The sequence below is a fragment of the Fundulus heteroclitus genome, chromosome 2 (assembly GCF_011125445.2).
Source record: "Fundulus heteroclitus isolate FHET01 chromosome 2, MU-UCD_Fhet_4.1, whole genome shotgun sequence".
Taxonomy (NCBI): domain Eukaryota; kingdom Metazoa; phylum Chordata; class Actinopteri; order Cyprinodontiformes; family Fundulidae; genus Fundulus; species Fundulus heteroclitus.
The window spans coordinates 31,707,085-31,729,871 of NC_046362.1; the positions used below are offsets into that span (position 1 = coordinate 31,707,085).

Sequence of the window (22,787 nt, forward strand, 5' to 3'; positions counted from 1 at the left end):
GATGCAGTCTTTTCTTACTTAAAATTGGCAGACATTTTGACCAATTACCTTCAAAACATCCATAATTAGTGAAATGAAGTCCACTTGTGTGCAATCTAAGTCTCACAAGCGCTGTCAGTATAAAACACACCTTTTCTGAGAGGCCCCAGAGGCTGCATCACCACTAAGCAAGAGGAATCACACCATGAAACACAAGGAGCTCTCCAAACAAGTCAGGGACAAAGTTGCTGAGAAATACAAGTCAGGGTTTTATAAAAAATCCAAATTTTTGATGTTCCCCGCAGCACCATCAGATCCATCGTCTTTATATGGACGATGTGACTAAATAGTGTGGTGCAAACCCAACACATCCCATCACCCCAAGAATCCCAGTACCAGATGCTTTGCAGGTGCAGTACCTGTGTCAGACAGAAAGTTGCAAAAGTTTAACTTTCATAGGAGTGGACCAAGTGGGGAACCTTTGTTCTCTAAGGAAAACATGAAGGCCAGACTAAAGTTTGTCGGATGTAGCTTAGACAAAGACCAGGACTTTAAGAATAATGTACTTGAACGGATTAGTAGGCACCTCGCAACCCCCCCCCCCCCTTTTTTTGTTCCCACTTTTTTTCCAGCTGGATGTCACGCTTGGATCCTGTGCTTAACGCAAGCAGATAAAAACAAAAGAACATAACTTTAAATAGAAATTATCCTCTATTTTATTTTCTGCATTTAACCTCAAACTAGCTTTTGCTTTCATCTCACTTCTCATTCCCATCCGTATAAATGCGTGAAGTCACAGCAGGTGGGAGGTATTCAGTAAACTCAGGGATTACAGGTAACTGGGAGAGACTTGGAGGCATGGAGTTTGCACTGGATTTACTGCATTAATGCTGCTTTCTATCCCAGGGTTTCCCAAAAAAAAAAGGGGTCAGTGGAACTTTACAATGTCAGAGAAATACTTTTTTAATATAGCAACTATATGTCTTTAATCATGGAAAATTATTTTTGTCTGGAGAATTTACAACTACACTGCAAAAACTGAACTAAAAATAAGTGTCTTCTTAAAATGTGTGTATTTTTCCTTGATTTGAGCAGGTAAATAAGATAATCTGCCAATAGAATAAAATTTTTGCACTTAAAATAGGAACAACTCATCTCCATCATCTTATTTCAAGTGCAATATATCTAATTATCTTATTTTAGAATACTCATTCCATTGGCGGATAATCTTATTTACCTGCTCAAATCTAGGACAAAAACACTCATTTTAAGAACATTTTACTTATTTTTAGATCAGTTTTTGCAGTGTATTCAACATCAGACAACTATTTTCTCTGAAATATGTGAAATTAATCAATAAAATAAAAAAAAATTACAATTTCTTTGTGGAAATTTAGTCCTCTGTGGCAAGCAATTTATTTCTTTAATCAACAATGGCCTCAATAGTTTTACTTTTAATTATGAGAATAAAGTTATGATATAAGGTGTACAAGAATATGAGAATAAACACAGGGGGGGGACTGTGGTCTTTTATAATAGTTGTCATAAAAATACTGCTGTACTCTCACAATTTTATGACTTTATTCTTGTCATTTCTTAAAAGGAAAAAAGAAACACCCCCACCCGGCCAAAGGGGGTCACTAGTCTCTGGCACAGTCTTATTTTTGGAGGTTGCAGGCTGATAAGTTTGGGAAGCCCTGCTCTAGCCCATCCTCACCTAACAAGCAACTGCACATAGATACTCCCTGTCCTCAAAATAACATTCAGAAGCATTGATTGTGAAAACCTGTAAAATTGTTCAATCTTTTCATAGGGCTGGACAATTAATCACATTTTTGCAATGTAATCACAATAAAAAAAATGTAATTTCCAAATCGCAGAGGTCTGCATATTTTTGGCTATTCGATAATTAATGGATAAGATGCGTCCTTTAGGTATTGTAATATGTTTGAAGTGTGTTTGCCTCAAAATGGAACGGATGAGAGTTGCAGCAGTGAAATAATGTAATTTTATTATTTGTTTTAGAGTTTATATAATAATACTTTTTTACCTGAGATTTTTCAGGAATCTGACCTTGGCATTAAATACCAGTCAAACTGTTTAATACAGGCTTGTTTGTTTGTTGCACTTTATGTTCAACAAGGATTTATCCCCAACTCAATTAAAAGCTATTCTCTTGAATAATAATATTGCCTTATTTTCTAATTTTGTATTTCTATTCTTATTTATCTTATTTACTTTTTTATTATCCGCTGTGTATATGAGGACACACTGTATATAATTGATGCACCTTTTCCTACTTTTGGCACCTTCTTCTGATTATTGACTACTGAGCCGATGTGTCAAGTGAATTTCTCCAATGTAAGATCAATAAAGCCTTATCTTATCTTATTAAGAAAAATGGTCAAATTTCTTGTTTTAAACAGTCCTTGTTTAAAATCATCTTTACCTACAGGCTATTTTTGTTGCTTGTGGTCAATACAGAGAAAAGTCAAAATTAAATCACAATTACGGTCGACGTATATCGCAATTTAGATCTTTGGCAGAATCGTACAGGCCTATCTTTGCAAATACCTTTAGTTTAGTTTTCAGTGTTGGAGTAAATGTGTGTTTGTGTTTGCTCGTCTCTGTGCAGCTGGGAGCAGCGGGTTTTACCTCACGGCAGAGTGTATTACGTCGACCACAACACCAAAACCACGACTTGGGAGAGACCACTGCCGGCAGGGTAGGTCCATTACAGCTTTAGATCTGTTTTTTCCTGTCGATTCACTGGGTGTTTGACGCCTGTCGCTGCTGGACGAGGCTTGAGTAGCACAGAGTAACGTTTGGCTCTAAAAATCAATCGGCCGTAACTTTCATATTCGTCCAGGTTCAGCAAAATGGTGCCTCAGAAGTGGTAGGAAAAACAGATGCGTTTTCAAATATGTTTTCAGAACCAATATTTGCTCTGTTCATTTAAAAAAAATGCATTACGGTACATTTGTTTTGGAAGGTGCATTCATCTCATTTTGAATTTGCTTCTCTGGGTGGAAAGGACGGGGCTTGGTGTGTCTTCTGAACCCCACATGGGGACCGGTTAATTTACTTTAGCTGGTTTGTTCAGCAGTGAGGTTAAACTGAACCAGTAAACTGGAAAATTGGACGAGATTAGTATTGATCACAGATATCAGAAAGGCTTAAATGTTGCTGCTGTGCATCAGCTGCTGGTGGACTCACTCCTGATCTCAAGTTTCTGTTCCAGCAGGTGAGTTAAATAAAGAAATCAGAGTTCCTGAACTGTCTGGAAAAATATTGATCAGATTTAAACACCATGGGGTTTATATGATTATCCGTTCGTCCATCATCCATCCATCCGTTCGTCATTCAACCATCAATTCCATCAGTCAATCCATCCAACCATCTGTCGTTCTAACCATCCATTCGTCCATCAATCTTTCTATCCCTCCATCCATCCATTTGTCTGTCTGTCCATCCATCCATCCATCCTTCAATCCATCCGTCCGTCCATCTGTCAATCCATCCATCCATCTGTCGATCTATCCATTTATCAAATAGTCATCTATCCATCAATTCATCTGTCAACCCATCCATCTATCCATCAATCCATCTGTCTGTCTATCCATCCATCTATCCATCCATCCTTAAATTTATCCTTTAATCCATCCGTACGTCCATCCATCCGCCCATCTATCCATCAATCCATGTTTCCATTCATCCGTCAATCCATCCAACCATCCGTCAATCCATCCATCTATCAGTCAAACCGTCTGTCCATCCATCCATTCATACGCCAATCCATCCATCCATCCGTCAATCCATCCATCCATCCGTCAAACCGTCCGTCCATTCATAGGTCAATCCATCCATCAATCAATCCATCCATCCATCAATCCCATCCATCAATCCATCCATCCATCAATCCATCCATCCATCAATCCAACCATCCGTCCGTCAATCCATCCATCCGTCCACGAATCCATCCATCCATCCATTCATATCTCCATCCATCCATTAATTCATCCATCCGTCAATCCAACCATCCGTCCTTCAATCCATCCATCCATCCGTCAAACCGTCCATCCAACCATCCGTCCGTCCTTCCATCCATCCGTCATTCCACCCACCCATCCGTCCGGCAATTTGACGACAAAACTATTCCATCTTTGTTTCTTTTCAGACCTGAACTTGATAGAAATGTCAGCAGTAAAGTGCTTGTTAACATTTGTATTTATGCTTTTAAAATCTAGTAAAATAGGCTGAGTGTGTTGACTTAATTAATTGTGGCAAAATATAACTTTAGACTCCAAAAATGTGTAGGAATACTGTCACATAAACACTTGAGATTTATCAGCTGTGCTGAACGTTTTTGTTCACTTTGTTTAAAAGATCAACATAGTCACAATAAATTTTAGCGATTGCTTTATGCATTGGTTCTTTGAGGCTTTGAGCTAATTTTTAATATCTCTAATTTGACTTGCCAGCGGTGGTTTTTGTCTCAGAAGATGTCAACAGTACAAGATGACTGTTGGCAGTAAATCACTTAAGCATAATAAAGTTAGACACAACCAGGAGACCAAACAGAGGGTATGTTGACATATAATTTCATGTCTAAATACTGTTTCTCAGCCATTATGCTTAACCGGGACACAGGTTTTCCTCCAAATAGAGACCCCACTTTAAAGCTCTATAAGAAATGTTTAACACCATTTAAAATGATTTATGAATGCAAAGTATTATCCAGAGAAGTTATTTGAACCTGCATTGGCCAATCTAGCAGAGAGCATGTAGACACGATTCTTAGAAGCACTGAGTTGGAGAAAAGTGAGATGTTATTCCTGGAGAAACCAAACAGCAGAAAGAAGAAGGAGCTGTGGAGCAGACGATTTCTGTGGTGTAACGATGGACCTCTGTGGTGGAGCTACAATGCATCATGTAAAGGTTAAATAACAATAATAATTATACTTCTTTATTTATGTATAACAACATATGAAGAATGTTAAAAAAGAAGATGAAAGGAAAAATGGATATTCATATTCACGGAGTGGGGAGAAGTATGAAAAAACGTTTTAAGGTCAAATTAGCATTTCATGGATTTAACATCAATTGCATAGAAACATCTGGGTTGAGGGTGGGGGGCAGTTTGCCATGTGGTGTTTGTTTAGTCCTGTGTCAGGATTGTGGGATGTTTAACAGAAAGTCAAAAGGGTAATTGTTGTAAATATAGAATCAGTAATCAGCCATAATCGCTATTATCTTTCTCTTATCCGGAAACGGGTCCAACCTCAGATATTCCTTTCCCCTGCAACATCTTTCAGCTCCTTCTGGGGGATCACAAGGTGTTCCTTGTGGTATAGTCGGTTCTACGTTGTCTCCTCCCACAGGGACGTGCCCAGAAAACCTCCAAACCACCACGACCGTCTCCTTAAGGCTGGTTCACACGGCAGGATTTTAAAATAGTGGGGCGATTTTCAAAGCCTGAGAGATGCCACACGTTAAAACGGTAAAAAATCTTACATAAAACGAGGTTTGTTCATATAGATTTTGCTTAAGATCATCAGAATCCTCGCAAGATCAAACGTGAGTTCAGAGTAAATAAACATGGACAACAAGGAAGAATAATGATGATAGTCTGTGAACTGATTTTAACTGCGAAAAAACATAGTAAAGAAGCAGAGACAAGGCGACCGGGAGCTCAACTTTTGCTGCACAATGAAATGAAGGCGAATTGGAGGTTATTTTCTCTCTGGGAATCCCTCACCTCACTTTCTGATTGGCTGCACATACACATATAGCAGGCTGCATGCTTGTTTCGTCCTCGGTGGGGACACCACACACTGTAGGATATCTGGGCAATCCAATACAACATGTTGAATATCCCAGATTTGAGGTCGGAGCGGTCCCGACGTTTCACCGAGCGGACCTGATCGCTCTTAACACACAGCAGGAATATCTCTTAAGATTATCCTAAGAGACGCCGATAATCTGTGCCTCTCGGAAGGGGGAGATTTGGGCAAAAATCGGGCGAAAAACCCTGCCATTCACCGCCTTTATGATTACGGCCATAACAACAGTATTAATATCTGAAACTGACAATGGCCAAGATTAGGGGTGTCAAACATACGGCCCGTGGGCCGATTCCGGCCTGCCAAACTATTTAGTCCGGCCCGGTGGCTAAATGCATTATCATTATTCAACCAAAAAAAAAAAAAGTAGGGAAAGTAGGAGAGGAAAGGAAGAACAAGAAGAAAAAAAGAAAAGGTGAAAGAAAGAGGAGATAAAAGGAAGAGAATGATAAAACAAGTATTGAAAAAACATGTACTTCGTTTAATTGAAAATCTGCAGTTCCTATATTGTCCACGGGGGGCGCTGTGTTTTAATCAGCAGATGGTAGCACTGAGCTTCAGATGTGGAATATTGATTTTAAATCATTTCTTAATTTTTATCTGTTTGATGTATTTTGTCATGCAGGACAGTGTTTTTAAGTTCCATAAAATGTGAATAAATGTTTTTCAACATTGTACCATCACTGTGATCAGTTCTTATGCATAATGCACAAGTAAATGTTTAACAGAGTAAAAGTATTGTTGAAAATGCACATACCTTTCTTAAAAACGCTGAGGTTATTCATAATATATTGTGTAAAAGTGAAATTCATTTAATATAAAAATCAACAATAAGTCCACTTTTATTAGTTTGATTTAATCTTGCAATGAGTTTACTTGTGTGACCCTCTTGAGATCAGATTAAGCTGTATGCGCCCCCTCAACCAAAATGAGTTTGACACCCCTGGCCAAGATTTTCAAAATGGTTGTATCCCTAAAAATATATATTTTACAAAACGAATCCGCATGAAATATTTTGGTAGCTCCTTGTCGTCTTAGCTGCAGAACCTAGACGTTTTGTGTACCTGATCCTAATGTTTGCTGCAGTGTAACCGTTCCCCATCATGCAGGCTGATAGAAGCCGTTATAAGAAGCACTTTATCTCGTTTGAATCCGTTTTTTTCTTGTCAGAGTTCAACTGTTCTCATGACATTTTTACTCTGCCCTTTTTTATTTATGGATTTTCACAGTGTGTGAGACTGGGTGACCGAGAGAAAAAGAGTCTGTTTTAAGTAAAGGTCACCCCCCTCTCCCCCCTCCTCCTCCTCCAAACTTGTGCCCCCCATGTCAGTTTTTCCATGCAAGGAACAAGACTGTTGGGGCCCCGAGAACAAAAGTCCTTTCTTAGAGCCACATGTACCTCCATGCACCGCTGTGTTGGCTGCCGTGGCCTGTCAGAGGATCAATTAGCAGGCTAATAGTGGGCCAGCTCTCCAGATGTACACACCAGGAACTGTTTAGAGGCAGAGTGGGGGTAGCCGAGCAGTTGGAGGTTGGGAGCTGGAGTAATGAAAGCCATCCGACGCTAGGCTGAGGAGAGCTTATGAGTCACAGGGGTTTTTTTATCAAATATTCTGTTGTGTTTGGAAACCAGCATTGCATCACAAACACAGTGACTCCTGTTCTTGTGTTGCAGACTGTGAGGGACTCCCTAAACAAAGCTAAAGTCTTGTTTACACAAAGCCGTACATTTACATGGTGCCAGTGTCGCAGTTTTATCGTGTTATGTAGACGAAGATGAGATAAGCTGAATGCAAAGCTATATCTTGTGGTCATAGGAGACGTATTTTCAAAAACATCAAGTTACTTGCATCTCAACTAAATTGTTATTTCTTTTCCTTAATGTTTTGAGCCCAAGGGAAATGCCGGGTAGTGATGGAGCACTTCTGCCAAACCAAAGTGGAGCAGCGACTTGTGCTTCCAAGGATAAATGAGCGCACTAAAGCACAGATCTGCAGCGTACATACAGTGCAATCAAAGCTGTGATCAGTAATCAGGGCTGCAGTTTTAATGTGGCTGCATTTTTTGTAGTCACTGTTTTGAAAAATGTGTACAGTGCATATTACATTGAAAAACAAAAACATGTTCTGGTAATCAGAGCTGTCATGTTACAACTCAGTTTTAAGCTATCCTGTATTTGCAAGAATGTTTCTCCAAAAAAAAAAGCCCAACTTGCAATAATGTTTGTTTTTTTTCTTTTTATCCTGCATAAACTTGTCCGTTTAGTTCCTATTTGATCAGTGTAGTAAATCGCAACCAGGTTCTGTTTTAGACAGCAAGGAAGCAGCTTGATGTTTGTAACGAATTTCATTTTATGCCACTTGGGAAAAATTAGGCCCCGTTCCCACTGCTGGCAAATGTGGCTAAAATCAGATTTTTATTGTTTTCGGGGGCGTCAAGTCACCAGGTCAGGTTTTTTAGAACCTAATGTAACCCTCGTATCTGGGTCATATCTGATTTTTTAAGTTTTTTCTCCCCAAGTCAGAGTTGAGCCACTTCCATATGTGGCCCTGAATCCAACTCGCATCTGATCCTTTGTATGTGACTCCAGTCGGAACAACCGAGGCGGATTTGATGCAAATTTTACGTCACTTTCCATCGACATTTGTCACAAATGGCTACTGAAATTGATAGCAGTGAGCATCAGCAAGACACAGGACTGCTCGGTGGGGATACGGCGAGAAATTAGACTCATTAATATGCAGTGAAAGCTCTATTAAAGCCAAATCGGACTTCTCATATAGGAATCGTTTGAATGAGGGATGTAACGCACGGCCGTGAATAATTTGTGTACAATATCTCACATGTAGGATTTTGCGTTGCCGAAGAGGTTTCCAGTCGTTGCATTTCAACGGGAGCAGAGTGTGATAATCTCGTCCTGTTGTAATGCGATACAACAGGTTGCTTCAAATGTCCTGCCTTTAGAGTCAAGAGGAAAGAGAATAGACATATATAATTAAAAGTTGTCCTCGACTTCCTAAAATTCTGAATTAACTCAGACTCTGAAGTTGTTGATACTCCTGTCCAACCGAATCGGCTGCGCACCCACATTCAAACAGACCTATGTGCAACCAAAGTGATGTAAAACAGTAGAATATAGAATTTGACTCTGTATAATTTATTTGTTTCCCCCTCAGCACCCGCTGAGAGAATAAATGGCATCCGTTGGCGCTTAAAACTCCAGCACATATTTCTGCCAAGTTTCCTGGACCAAAGCGTGATGGATGTGACGTCATTGTTATTGTTCTTTTGCCTATGTGGGTCAGTTTGGAGCCGCAAAAAGTTCACCCTGTGGGCAACATTTTTTGAGGCGTTTAGTTGCTATGTTTTTTTGAGGCCTTTAAAATGACAGTGTGTTACTAATTTGGCTTTTATTTAGCAAAAATCAAGCGTTGCTTTTATAAATGCATATTCTGGCAAAGTGTAATAAAATCACATCAAAAATTAAGGTGTTCTCATAACTTAGAAATACCACTGGGTTGCGACATGTTGCACCTCTGTTTCTGATTTCAGTAGCCAGAATGGGCCAAACTGTCAGCTATACACGCTTTCCCCTATCTTTCTCCTATATGAAGACATGCTGTCGGTGGAGGAGTAGAAACAAGCAAAGACGACCGTAGATCATTCTGTGTGCCGCTTTCTGTTGAAATGGAGGATCATCCGTACTCAGAGAGAGGGAAAAGAAAGTAACCAAGAAAAGAAAAAGAAGTAATAACAGGGAGAAAAACGACAATCTATATTGGCGCAGCTATTATTACCAGGTGGAGATAATTCTGAGGGAGCGTGGACTCAGAATTGATGTGGAGGTTGCAGGCTTTCTGCTGGACAGATAAGTTAAGTTAATATAACAGTGAAGTTTATTTTGGCTTTATGTTAGAAACAGGGCAGTGTAGAACAGCGACTACTCTGTCCTTCCGGCAGAAGTAGTTTGTTTTGTTAGCCTCTGTCTCCCTGAGAGATGTTGACGAAGGATATGTATCGCTTATTTTAGAGCCCAAATAAGCGACTGCACGTTTAGTAACGACCCCAAAAAAACTCACTGAATTTACAAGTGACTTTAGAAAAAAGCAAGCGGACTTTACAACAGGGCCAAAAACCATTTCACACTATTAGCTATTAACGTAGCCTTCAAATATTTAAAATTTTAAAAGCTCAAAAATGGTTTGCATTTCTCCAAACTCCAATTGACCATCTAAAAATGTAGAAAAGGAATGTTTGTGTCGTTTTATAGATAAATGAAGGGTTAAAACATTCTCAATAGCAGCAATCATTGTCAAAATGAAGTCTGTCTTGCGAGGAATGATTTCATCTGCTGAAATACTACAAGTCTAAGCTACAATTACGAGCCCGGGTGTAAACGTAAGTCCTTTGAGTCCGTGTGAGACTTTTATTTTGAAATACAAAAGGAAGTAGTTCTCAAGTTATTGCTCCTGTTGTGTTTATGCAGAAAACTGATAGAGACTCAAAGAGGGGTCGACCAACACTCACCTGCAAAAGCGCTGAAGAGCAGTAGCTAGAAATAACTTGCAAAGAGCTTTTTAAATCGTATCCTGACCATCCAAAGCCCCTTTACCCTACTGCACCAGCAATCCACTCACATTTATACTCTTCCCACTGATTTAATATACCCATTGAAGCCTTGGACTGCACATGTTGAAGCTTTCTGGGTTCTCTATGGAAAGAAAATGGTGACAGACGCAACACAAAAGATTCATAAACACAAATGAGAGTCAAACACGGAGAGAAAAATCTAAATGAACACAGTTAACAGGATAAATTGACCTACCTTGGGGAAATGCGATATCCCCAATGATAGCCTTTTATTGTAATTAAATACTAATTTGTGATGAAACTGAAGAACCAATGAAAAAATATTTTAAAAGGAGTGTCTAAAGCGAGCTCAGACATTTTTTACAGGAAAGTCTGGCTGGTAACATTAAAGATTGCATAAAATCTCCATGAAAGTCAAAGGTTTCAGACCTGTGATCTGTCCTGTTTAAATTTGTTGGTAAAGATTCTCAGTCATCCAGGACATAATCAATCCAAAAATAAATAAAAATAAAACAATTGGACTCAACGCTACTCCTGACATTTTGAATTGAGAAAGCTTCCTGAATGGGAGGCGAAACATCTTCAGCTTCACAATAGAAGTCCAGTTGTTTTATTTTTCAACCTTTTTTGGATTGTCCTGTAAGAAGCTTTGAGTCAGTGGTCATTTCCAGCTATCTTTAGTAATATCCGGGCAGTAAAGTGAACTGATTGTGCTTCTCTTTTATACGTTGCTGAAGTTTTTGTGCCCTTTCCTTTAAAACCGGAAACTACCAGTTATTTATAACAGGCAAACAGATGTTGATTTGCACAATTTTCCAGTGTTTTTATACCCAATGCAGGTGTTTATCTTCAGATTAGATATTTTAACGTTTTTTTTAAAATGACTAATGAAAGTCAGTTTCCACAGGTCTTGTGGTCTCTATCTCAGAGAGCGACAGGAAATGATGGCATCATGCAGTATTCTCAGAGCTGTGGCGAATCACCGTTCCTGCAAGGCCTGACACCCTGTGAAAAGTACAATATTATTTCTGACTTGACTGCGGGAGTCAACGCTACACAGCAGCGACTGCTAGTCGGAGCGGCTGGGCCCCATTTATTGCTCCTATTTATGTGAGTTTTGCAGCTCCTGTCCATTTTAGAGCCTCCATCAGTTCAGAAAACATCTGTCGGTAAAAACAAAAAAATAAGCTGTGTCCATTCCCGTTTTGGGCACAGTGCCATCAGAGGAGATTAGGGAGTGTTATTTTTACATCCCAGCCAATCAGATCTGGAGCCACAAGTGCTGCAGTCATTTAATCCTGGACTGGACCCGGAGAACATCCAGCAGAGACAAAACCCTGACATCACAGGGTGTCTGTGGGTTTTTGGTTTAGTTTAAAAGGGGTCACAGCTGTGTCAAAAGACTCAGTACGTTTGGGGAAAATAATTTTCTGCATATACCCACTGCTCATAGCACCAGGTAGTTTTAGCATAAAAGCCTCCACACGAACAGAGAATAATATATTTTATTAGCTTTCTTTCCACAAATTGCTTATTAGCATGCAGCCTTTTGGATTTCTCCTCGTTTATAATTTCTCTGCTGGACCAAAACATTACGTTAACCTTAAAAACACAAAGAAGATGATAGCTTCCACTGAAACTGTGATGAGTAATGAGTGGTCCATCCAAAAGAGGATTAGAGATGTACCCCAAGCTTTAACTGGTAGTTTTTGGATTTGCTAGAATTGGTACAAAGAGATGTAATCAGATAAATAACTATGTAGAGACTCAACGGACCACTGTGGGTTCCAAGGATTTCCCCTGTCTCCAGTAAATGAGTAGCTACTGTTAATAATACCAGAGAGGGAAGAGTCCTGCTGTTTTATATGATGCACAGAGACATGGTGGTCAACCAAATAACTCTATTTGTAATTATGTTCACTGCTGAAGTGTCCTTCGGCAACATATAACATCTTACCAACCATGAGGGCACTGCTGAGAATCTGAATCCAAGTAAACCTTTAAAATCTCACTTTCTATTATTATTATTCTATTATATCCCCAATGACCTTGATGTGGCAACACCCACTGTTATCACATCGCTGACCTGAAAATGGACAACTTTTGTTCTTTTCAGATCAAAACATCAGTCAGTGAGTTTTTATTAAAGGAGCATGGCGTAAGTTCCAGGATATTTGCAGACATCTGCCCCCTCTGGCGACAAATTGAAATGACACAAGGGTTATAAACGTGCATAGGGCTTTTGTTTAGAGGTGTGATTTATTCTGGGGTAAGACAGCTATAATATTTCATAAATTACACAAAAAAATCACAATTTACAACAAAATAACCAAAGAAATTGAAACCTACGCTGACATTTTGTCTTTTAGACTCTGAACTATATCTTCTGTGAATTTAATCCATATTCATTATTAGTCTGGCCATGTTTTTTCTTTTTATTGTTTATTTGCATGGTGACAAGCATCAACTATAAACACTAGCATTTACATCCTTTTTGTAATTGTCATTGCACATCCCCTCACATGGATTTGTAACAACATAAAACTGTTTAAAAGACAGCAAAACAGTATAGCAAGATAAAACATACATATCATACATAACAGAAATGTTAAAATTCTCTTAAAACAGACCACAATCAATCACCCTTCCACCACAAAAATTGAAATAATCTATCCGGCTCTATTACCGTTAGTCTGCTTCAGGTCTTTTCATCATATTAGTATACATTCAGGTCCTTTTTAAATGATTTTTAATATTTGCTTCTGCTTTCAACAAGGTAATAAATGGCAAAAACCCTAAAATACTAAAGATGATGCTAAAATGATTAATGGGATATGAAATAAATATTTTTTTCTCCTTTAAAATATTGTCCTAGTCCATTTCTTACCTACTGAAGTATACATAAAGTATGTTATGTCTTTGCGTGAGTTTGCTTTAATAACATTGAAGCAACCAGAGTGCATCTATAGCTTTAGGACGACACGCAAATTAAAAGTTAGAGTTCATGCTCTGTGCCTTTCCTCACACATAGACTTGGACTTAGACTTAGACAACTTTATTTGTCATTTTGTATGCACAGAGTGCGTACAGAACGAAATTTCGTTTGCATACAGCTTGAAAAATCACAGTAAATTGCAGTAACTTTCAGGATAAGGTGCAGTAGTAATTTATGTAAACAATTGAAATGTTAACAATGTAAACAATGCAGGAGAAATAGACAGTGTGCGATCCACAGTGTACAGGTGAGTATTATTAGAACCGTGCAATATACGAATTTGGTACAGTGTCCATTTTGTGGCTTCAACAGTTCAGAGTCCGTATTGTTTCAACAGTCTAATGGCATGTGTGCAATATACGTAGTGACCTACAGCTGTACAAATTCGGTTCCTTTTTAAGCTTTCGTGGGTTATAAAGCATTAAAAAACTTTGTCGCCGGTGACACACACGTCTCGCTCCACATGGGAATGTATTTATTTTTGCGCTTGTGCACATTTTGGAAGTTTTGCTAAGACATCAAGCGTGTGTTTTTGCAAGCGCACGGAAGATAATACTCCTCCAAATTCTGCGGCGCTTAAGTCAGAGATATGAGAATAGCAGCAGACAAGCAGTCGGTCCTGGTGAGCCCAGGGAAACTGGTCTCTGGGTGTCTGTGCGTGGGGCTTCGTTCCTGTTTCCTTTTTATAAGACCGTCCTTTGTGTGTGCATGTGTTTGTGTTTCTGCGGGTTGCTGCTATCTCAGTCGCTGTGCAGACCTCCCGCCTCAGGGGAGAACTGGAATATGCATTCACCTCTGAGTAATGCCACTGGCGAGCAGGGGTGGACAAATGCACACTGTTGTGCAAACACGGCTATAAGCAATCAGAAACATTTGTCTCATTGTTCTCGCTCATTTTCATAATTGAAAACTGGCTTTGGCTTAAAGTGTTTTACGTTGGTTATGGCAATTTCATACTAACTTGGTGTGCTTCCCATTGGGGGAAAAAAAATTTACTTCAAGAAAAGGTAAACAGCACAACTGAGAATAAATGCAATACACCCCCCCCCCCCCATCCCTGAAAAAACGCACAAAGAGGGAAATAGGCCATAGGCTGAAGCTCAAAATGAGGCTAGAAATAGGATTTCGCTCCACTAACCTGGGGACTACTTTTCGAAAGCAGTTTTCCAATCTTAAATATGTACTCGAGCTGGGAAAAAAAGTTCTCCATGGGATTCCTGCCAGTATTTGAGAAAATGGGTGCCAAAGGTGGCAGTTTACCCAAAAAAGTGACAAAATTGGGTCTTCTACCATTTTCAAACCCTTGTACCTTTTTTATTATTAAGGCGATCGGACTCAAAATTTTGATTCCCACAGACATTCATACTTACTCAGAGGTTATAAAGCGGCAATGTTCTGCGTGCTTTAAGTAAGGAGTTATTCTAAATGAAAAATACACTTTTTAACAATTTCACAATCTCCCAAAAATATATCTTTATTGCACGTGAAAACTGCAATTCTTTGAATTTTCAATTGAAAAACTCTAATAGCAAGATATCCTTTTATGTCTGGTTAACTAATAACTAATGAAAAGTGGTGTGAATTCTATCACCTAACAGACTAGTTACAATATTGGAAGCAAAATTTTAGGAAGTAACTGAAACACAGCTAAAATTTGATCAATGAAAACTAGGCACAAAGACATTTCTGTTTTTAAACAATGACTTTTTTTGTTGGACCCAGAAAGAGATGTTAAACTTTTTAGGATCACTTCAGGTTGTTACAACTTGAGAATTACAATAGAAAACACAAAGAAATTATGAATCATCAAAATCACTTTTATCACTTGCAATGCTGCTTGTCGGGACTTTGAAGCAATCAACTGGTTTCCCTTATATAGGAAATTTTTGACCAATCTGTATAATCTGATTGAACTTCACTTTGTAAAGTGCCTTGAGATGACATGTTTCATGAATTGGCACGATATAAATAAAATTCAATTGAATTGAAAGAAACAAGTCTCAAACTGTACAAGAAGCTGCAGCCATCATGCTTTAAACTTCACGTAAATCTCAAAGTGGAACATCACCGAAATGTTTTTGAAAATGTCTATTCCAGTAATAGTCTAAATAGTAAACCACATGTAGACTATACTGCCAGAAGTATTCGCTCCCCTGCCTTGACCGTTCCTAACCTATAGGGTTTAATATGATGTTGGTCTGGGAAGCCGGTCCACAACGTTCTGGAGTGTTTGTGGGAATTTTTCACCATCTCCTGTTTGTCCCTTTTTATAATATACTGTGGAATAAGCTTTTCACTACATCATGATTAATTTAAAGGGAGGTTATGTATGGAATATAATAACATTTTAAATATTTTCACAGTAATATCTAAAATTGTCTGCCTTTACTGTTTTAGCCCCATTTTCCTCCTATTTTTTCTTTGTCCTCTGTCAAACAGTAACTTAAATTTGTACTTTATTTAATCCCTTCTTGCCCTTTTTTCCCTTTTCTTGGCTTCCACTCGCTCATCGCCTCCTCTTACTGCTTTCCTTCCTTTTTCTTGTCTTTGTTGCCTTTTCCCCGTCTTTAGAAACAGTGGGCAGCTTTTTCAGACAACCACCCACTCCTGACTTGTCAAATAAAAAAATTGTTGTTGAAAGCTACAGCCTGTCTCACCCCCTACTTTTGTCATTTCCTGCCAATTCCCCTGTTCAGCTGGGAGAAACGTGTGGACCAGCGAGGCAGGTTCTACTATGTGGACCACAACACCAGAACCACCACATGGCAGAGGCCCACGGCCGAGTCTGTGCGCAACTATCAGCAGTGGCAGAGCCAGCGCAGCCAGCTGCAGGGCGCCATGCACCAGTTCAGCCAGCGCTTCCTCTACCAGGTACCCACAGTCCTCACCGGTCCACAAATGTTTTATCTTTTGTTTTATTCTTGTTATTTTAAGGCACACGAGATACCTGATAATTTATCTTGTTTTCTCCCACATAACAACATAATCTGTTTGGTTACCAAGGCTTAAAGCCACCACGGAGTTTCTTCTTTAGTGGAGCAGGTCGAATTCAGCAAAGGCAGTCGTTATATGTTAGGTATTGCCATCATATTCTTTAGATCAATAGAGATGTCCAAAATCTACAGGAAAGTGGGCCCAGAATACCACGGTTGGAGACCATTGCTGTACTGCAGTAGCCTCGTGAGACCATCCTGATCTCGCAAGCTTTCAAGGTTTCACTCGCAGATCAGTCTGGCTACTTTCCGTTAAAGAAAATTTGGAGCCGTTCACCAAACGAACGTCCAATCAGCGTTGGCGTTGAGGCGGGTTGAGGTGTGACGCAACGAGAAGCGCGACAGTTCAGTCTAAAGAACATGGCGGCTTCAGCCGATGAAACTAGCGTTAGCGTGGCTATCGAGCTAGTTTTATTGGAATTACAGAGTATTTCTTCACTGAAAGAAGAGCAAAACGCTGCTCTGGAGGCTTTTCTCAGAGGAAAAGATGTTTTCGCTCTTCTCCCGACTGGTTTCGGCAAAAGCTTGATCTATCAATTGGCTCCTCTTGTCGTGTTAGTACGTCATATGCTTCGTTGATCTGATTGGCCTATGTTGGTGATAGATGGGCCAAATAAACCAATCAGCTAACCAGTATTTTCGCCCCTTCCCAAAATTACTTCAGCGGAAGGTTTCCAGATGGATATGCGGAGCAAATCCATCTGGCGGAGTCAGGTTAGTACTGCAGCACTACATTTAAAATAGTCTAGGGTCCGCAACATTTACGATCCAAATATTCACTTTTTTGCCCTTAGGCCAGCTAAATAAAACTCACCTAGAGCCACAAACAGTGTTGTAGTCAAGTCACTATGCCTCGAGTCCGAGTCCAGGTTCGAGTCACCAGTGTTCAAGTCCGAGTCAAGTCCAAGTCATTAAAAAAAAAATCCGAGTCGAGTCCGAGTCGAGTCCACTACTCATCCGAGTCAAGTCCGAGTCGAGTCACTATTGACGTGTGATGTATGACATGAAGCAGTAACATTCCATTGCACTAATAACTCTTTCGCTGTAGTTACCCTTGGTTTTACTCGGTAAAACTACCGCTTTTTCCAAGTCTAAGACGTCTCCTAACCATGGTTTTTAAACATTGTTGTTATGGAACGCGCAACAGCGACTCGAGGTACGCTGATAGGCCGCATATGAAGGATGTTAAAGCCGCAAGCGGCGTCGATCGGCCCTCGCAGCCAAGCGTCGCTCCGGCCTATTGGCCACCGCCGCGGCTCTGGCCGGTGGGCGGGGTTCGCGCACCGCCGGCCGCCCGCCACCGCAGATGCTGTTACGCATTTTCCTCGCCCGTCCACCGGGCGATTCCCACAAACGCGTTCGGCAGCGTTCCCCCATTACTCACAACAAATCTGGTGTGGATCGGTCGATGCAGCGAGGAGATATAGCCGTTGGATAATGATAATGCATTTGGCCACCGGACCGGACTAAATTGTTCGGCGGGCCGGAAAATGTATACCGATTCCTGGACGGTGACTACAAACAGAAAAAAAAAAAAAAAAAAACGACCGATGACGCTATGAACACCGAGCAGGAGAAAAACAACGACTTACCTTCCTATCAACTTGGCCAGTTTTCCAGTCTTTCCGAGCCCTCGACACTCAAGCCATCGTTTGAGCTGAATGTTGGTATGTTGTTCCACAGTTCTACCAGTAAAATGGGCGCCTGGACATCCTCTTGTGAAAGTTTAACAGCTGTAAAGTCGGTCATATCGTGTGTGAGCCAAGCTTAGCTGTGGCTCACACTGTTTGCCCTTCCTTAGCGGCAAGGGGCGTTGCTCATGAGATGGTGACGTCACGTGCGCGGTACGACATTTAGATATTAAAATCATACACCAAATAATATTCTAATGACATATTAAAATTATAGCCTAATGATATAAAAAAAAGTCGAGTCTTTTTCTCAATTTCCGAGTCAGAATGATCTGAATGTAGGAGTCCGAGTCCAAGTTCGAGTCATCGGTGCTCAAGTCCAAGTCAAGTCACGAGTCTCTAAATTTAGCTAATGACTCGGACTCGAGTTCGAGTCTCGGACTCGAGTACTACAACACTGGCCACAAATAGTACCTTAACTTTTGGAAAAAATATATATATATATCATTTTTGATAGATCTCTACAATAAGAAATCTGTCATTTCTTTTAATACACTGCAAAAATAGAACTAAAAATAAGTAACATTTTCTTGAAATGAATGTATTTGCCCTTGATTTGAGCAGGTAAATTAGATTTTTGCCAATGGAATAAGATTTTTGCATCATCTCCATTATCTTATTTCAAGTGCAGTATATCTAATTATCTTATTTTAAGGGTAGAAATACTCATTCCATTGGCAACTAATCTCATTTACCTGCTCAAATCAAGGGCAATTACATTCATTTCAAGAAAATTGTACTCATTTTTAGTTCACTTTTTGCAGTGTAGAACAATCGTTTAATTTTTTTTTTTACACTGCAGAAAGGGGACTAAAAGTAAATATTTTCTTGAAATGAGAGTATTTATCCTTGATTTTAGCAGGCAAGTATAAATGATCTGCCAATGAAATAGGATGTTTGGCCTTAAAATAAGATGATGGAGAGGAGTTGTTCCTACTTAAAGTGCAGCGTATCTATTATCTTATTTTAGGGATCAAAATACTCATTCCATTGGCAGGTAATCTTATTTACCTGCTCAAATCAAGGACAGATACACCCAATCCAAGAACATTTTGTTTTAAATTCCCTATTTGCAGTGTTAAAATAAGGAAAAACACACATTTTCCTTAAAGAGCATCCTTATCCTGAAACAGTGTCCTTTGTGGGATGTTAATGTTTTTGGAAAATGATCCAAAAAGATAACATACATAGTTTCCAACCTGTTGACAATGAAAATAGATCTGAAAACATATCGCTGGTCTTTTTAGTCTCATTCTGTTGTGGAAATTCGACACAAGTCCATGACAAAAATGAGAACTACTAAAACCTGTATTTGCTGTTTTATCTATGTTTAAAAACACTACTTGGTTCTTTTATCATTTTTTAGCCATAGTTTATTAGGAGAAGGTCCAAAGAGTCACCTGCAGGTTGCAGACCCCTTCATACCTGCAGCATTTGGTCCGCTTTAAACCAGAGTTCATTCCCTCCTTGGTCTGGGCTCTCATTCAGATTACAATTTCATTCCGATTGAACCTAATCCGATCGTCATATTCTGATTGGCTTGTTTTCATGACGTGTTTTTATCCGGTCGGCCCTTTTATTCCGATTACTTTTGTCCATGTAAACGTAGCTAATGTTCCAAAATTAGAAATAAAATGTATGGAAACCTGCGTTGAAAGAGATACTCTTTCCACTCACAATCATTTAGCAACAGCACAAATATATTTCAGGGTCTATGCTACGTCCCGCCCCTAGTCATTTCTGTCCAATGAGAGCGGTCGTCACATGTGTGGCTTTGTTTATAAGTTATAGTTCACTTGCAAAAAGTAATGAAAAAAAATATAAAGTCCACTTTTGGTCTGGACTAAACAAGCGGACCAAGGAACTTTCAAATTGTGAATAAACCCTTAAAGATCCTAATTGTTTTAACATTTAGTTGTGCATTTTCTCCCTTTTTTTTTAATGCTAGCATTGAGCAGCATGCCGTTATTTACAGAATTTGGGCTGAAATACTTTGAAAAAGCAGCTAAAGCCTAATGAAAAGTTGAGACAACCAGGAGATCTATTGATCAAGACCCCTTAAAAAACGTTCATTTAATAAAATGTAGCCCACAGGAGGGGGTTAAAACTTTAGGATGAATATTTCTGTTCCACTGTAAAGGTCATTTTTACATATCACTTGGCCGTTAAATCACCACAACCAAAATAAATTTCCTTATATTTACTTTTATAATAAAAAAAAAAACATTATAGTTGATTGGAAAGAGAATTTGTTTTTGGGTGTTTTGCAGCTGAAGGAGCAGGTTTGGAGAAATGTCTCAACTGCTGAGATCTCCTTCAATACGTCCAGTAGTGTCTCAGTGGCATTAAGCTGGCCTCAGGTTATAAACTATTATGGATAAATATGGTGTTTTCTATTAATCTAATGTTACATCTGCCATTGCTCCTCCACTTACAACTAAAGCATGAGTTTAGGATAATGAAGCACGTATTTTGCAGCGTGAGCGGTGAATCCAGTGAGGCCAAACACTTTTATGGAATGACCATGACCTGGATGACTGGGAATCTTCACCAGAATTTTAGGAAACGTTGCGTATTTGTCATCGCACCAGAATGCGGTGAAAGTTTGCTGCTGATTTCAGCTCTCTGTGTGAAGATGCATCCTGGGATGCTGGTTGTAGGAAAGGACCTTTTTATAGGAATATTCCAGCAGACTCGGTGAGGTTCGTTCCTCGGGTCTGCGTCTGTGTCGAGCCGCCAAGGTCAGACTGCCGCCAGACATTAAAGTCTTATTGGATTAAAACAACAGAGCTTTTTCAATGGGCCATTAGTTAAACCAGCCTTCAAATGTACACAGACTCCAGTAAAATCACCCCGCCCTTTGTCTTTATCTTTTATGTAACTTTGGTGTGTTTTTTTTTTTTTTACCTCATCCTTTTGTTTTCCTGCATCTCTTTGGGTTTGTTTTTATGCTCTTCCGGGTGTGGGCTTTATTTGTCTTTAGACTGACCGCTGATTTATTCAAGTCAGCCACAGTTTAGCTCTGAACATCCCTTCAATTTTTCTTTTACCCACGTGTTCATCAAGCTTTTCCTCCCGTTTCTAAAAAAAAAAAAACACTAATTGCTAATTCACACCCACACGCTCTTTTTTTTAACTCTCTACATTTAACCATTTTTGAATTATTTATATAATGAAACATTACAGTCATCGTAGATTAAAGAAAGGAAAATAATGTGGCCACGCAGATGTACGTTTTCCCCAAAATGCTCAGAAGTTTCAAGGTTAATTTAACAATTTTACAAGAACAAGGTGGGGAGTAACTGGGTTACTATTACTTGAGTAACTTTTTAAAAGAAATGTCCTTTTAGGAGTAGTTTTACTGCACTGTACTTTTTACTTTTACTAGATAAAAAGTCTTGTGTAAAATTTCTGGCAACTCTACCCACCATGATTAACTTAATTGAATAAAGAACAGACTTATTTTTTTTTACCAAAAATGCACAAGAGACACACCTACAGTTTCTTTTAAAGAAAGATTTTTTTTGTTTTTACTAAAGCTTTGTTTTTTTAATGTTATTTTTAATGTTATAATGTTATTTGCTAAGGTCAAGTAAACTCTGTCTCTGTGTTTAACCTATCCCTCAGGAAGCAGTGTGCTGCCACACTGAATGCACTGCAAAAACGGAACTTAAAAAAAGTAAAAAGTTCTTAAAATTAGTGTATTTGTCCCTGATTTGAGCAGGTAAATAAGATGATTTGCCAATGGAATAAGATTTTTGCACTTAAAATAGGAACAATTCATCTCGATCATCTTATTTCAATTGCAGGATGTCTAATTATCTTATTTTAGGGGTCAAAATACTCATTCCATTGGAAAATAATCTTATTTACCTGCTCAAATCAAGGACAAATACACTCACTTTAAGAACATTTTACTTATTTTTAGATCAGTTTTTGCAGTGTGGTGCACAGGGCGCAATTTGTGGTCAGGGGGCTTGCTCAGGGACCCCAGAGAGATAAACTGAGCTTTGAACCGGTGACCTTTTCAGCCTCTCCAAAGCCCAAATGGCCAGCTCCCTAATCACGAGTCCACCACTCCCAGAAGTCCAAAAGAGACACATCTCTACACTCCAGTGTGACTTCAATAGCTACCATTCTTGTATTGCTTTGGTGTGGAGGACTTTAGATTGTGTCTTAATTTCCTCCTATTCTGCAAAAACAGATCTAAAAATAAGTAAAATGTTCTTAAAATTTCTGTTTTTGTCCTAGATTTGAGCAGGTAAATAATATCATCTGCCAATTGAATTAGTATTTTGACCCCTAAAATAAGATAATTAGACATCCTGCACTTGAGATAAGATGATGGAGATGAGTTCTTCCTATTTCAAGTGCAAAAGTCTTATTCCATTGGCAGATATTCTTATTTACCTGATCAAATCAACTCATTTTAAGAAAATGTTACTTATTTTTAGTTCTGTTTTTGCAGTGTGGCCATTGCTTATGACCAACATGCAGTATTCCTCATGTGACTGCATGTAGCTGCGAATGACGTCTGAACTGTGACCATTCAGTGTGAATACATGGCACCGTATGGCTACCATTACGCACCTGGAATGTTTTTAAAAGTTTATTCTTAACAGTGAATGTAAGATCTAGACGGAGTGCAGGATGTAGTATTGTCAGGCTGTCCGACGTCCTCACTGCAAAAACAGTA

The 22,787-nt window shown here is 39.2% G+C and overlaps 1 protein-coding gene across 4 annotated transcripts in view; it reads left to right on the forward strand.

The window, feature by feature from the left end:
* The window catches only part of wwp2 (WW domain containing E3 ubiquitin protein ligase 2), a 99,502-nt gene that overhangs the window by 43,088 nt on the left and 33,627 nt on the right, over positions 1-22,787 (forward strand). For all 4 annotated transcript variants that reach the window (XM_036125165.1, XM_036125171.1, XM_036125174.1 and 1 more), the window contains 2 exons: positions 2,615-2,704; positions 16,104-16,278. In XM_036125165.1, coding sequence (XP_035981058.1) covers positions 2,615-2,704; positions 16,104-16,278 — 265 coding nt within the window. The remainder of the gene's footprint in view (positions 1-2,614; positions 2,705-16,103; positions 16,279-22,787) is intronic.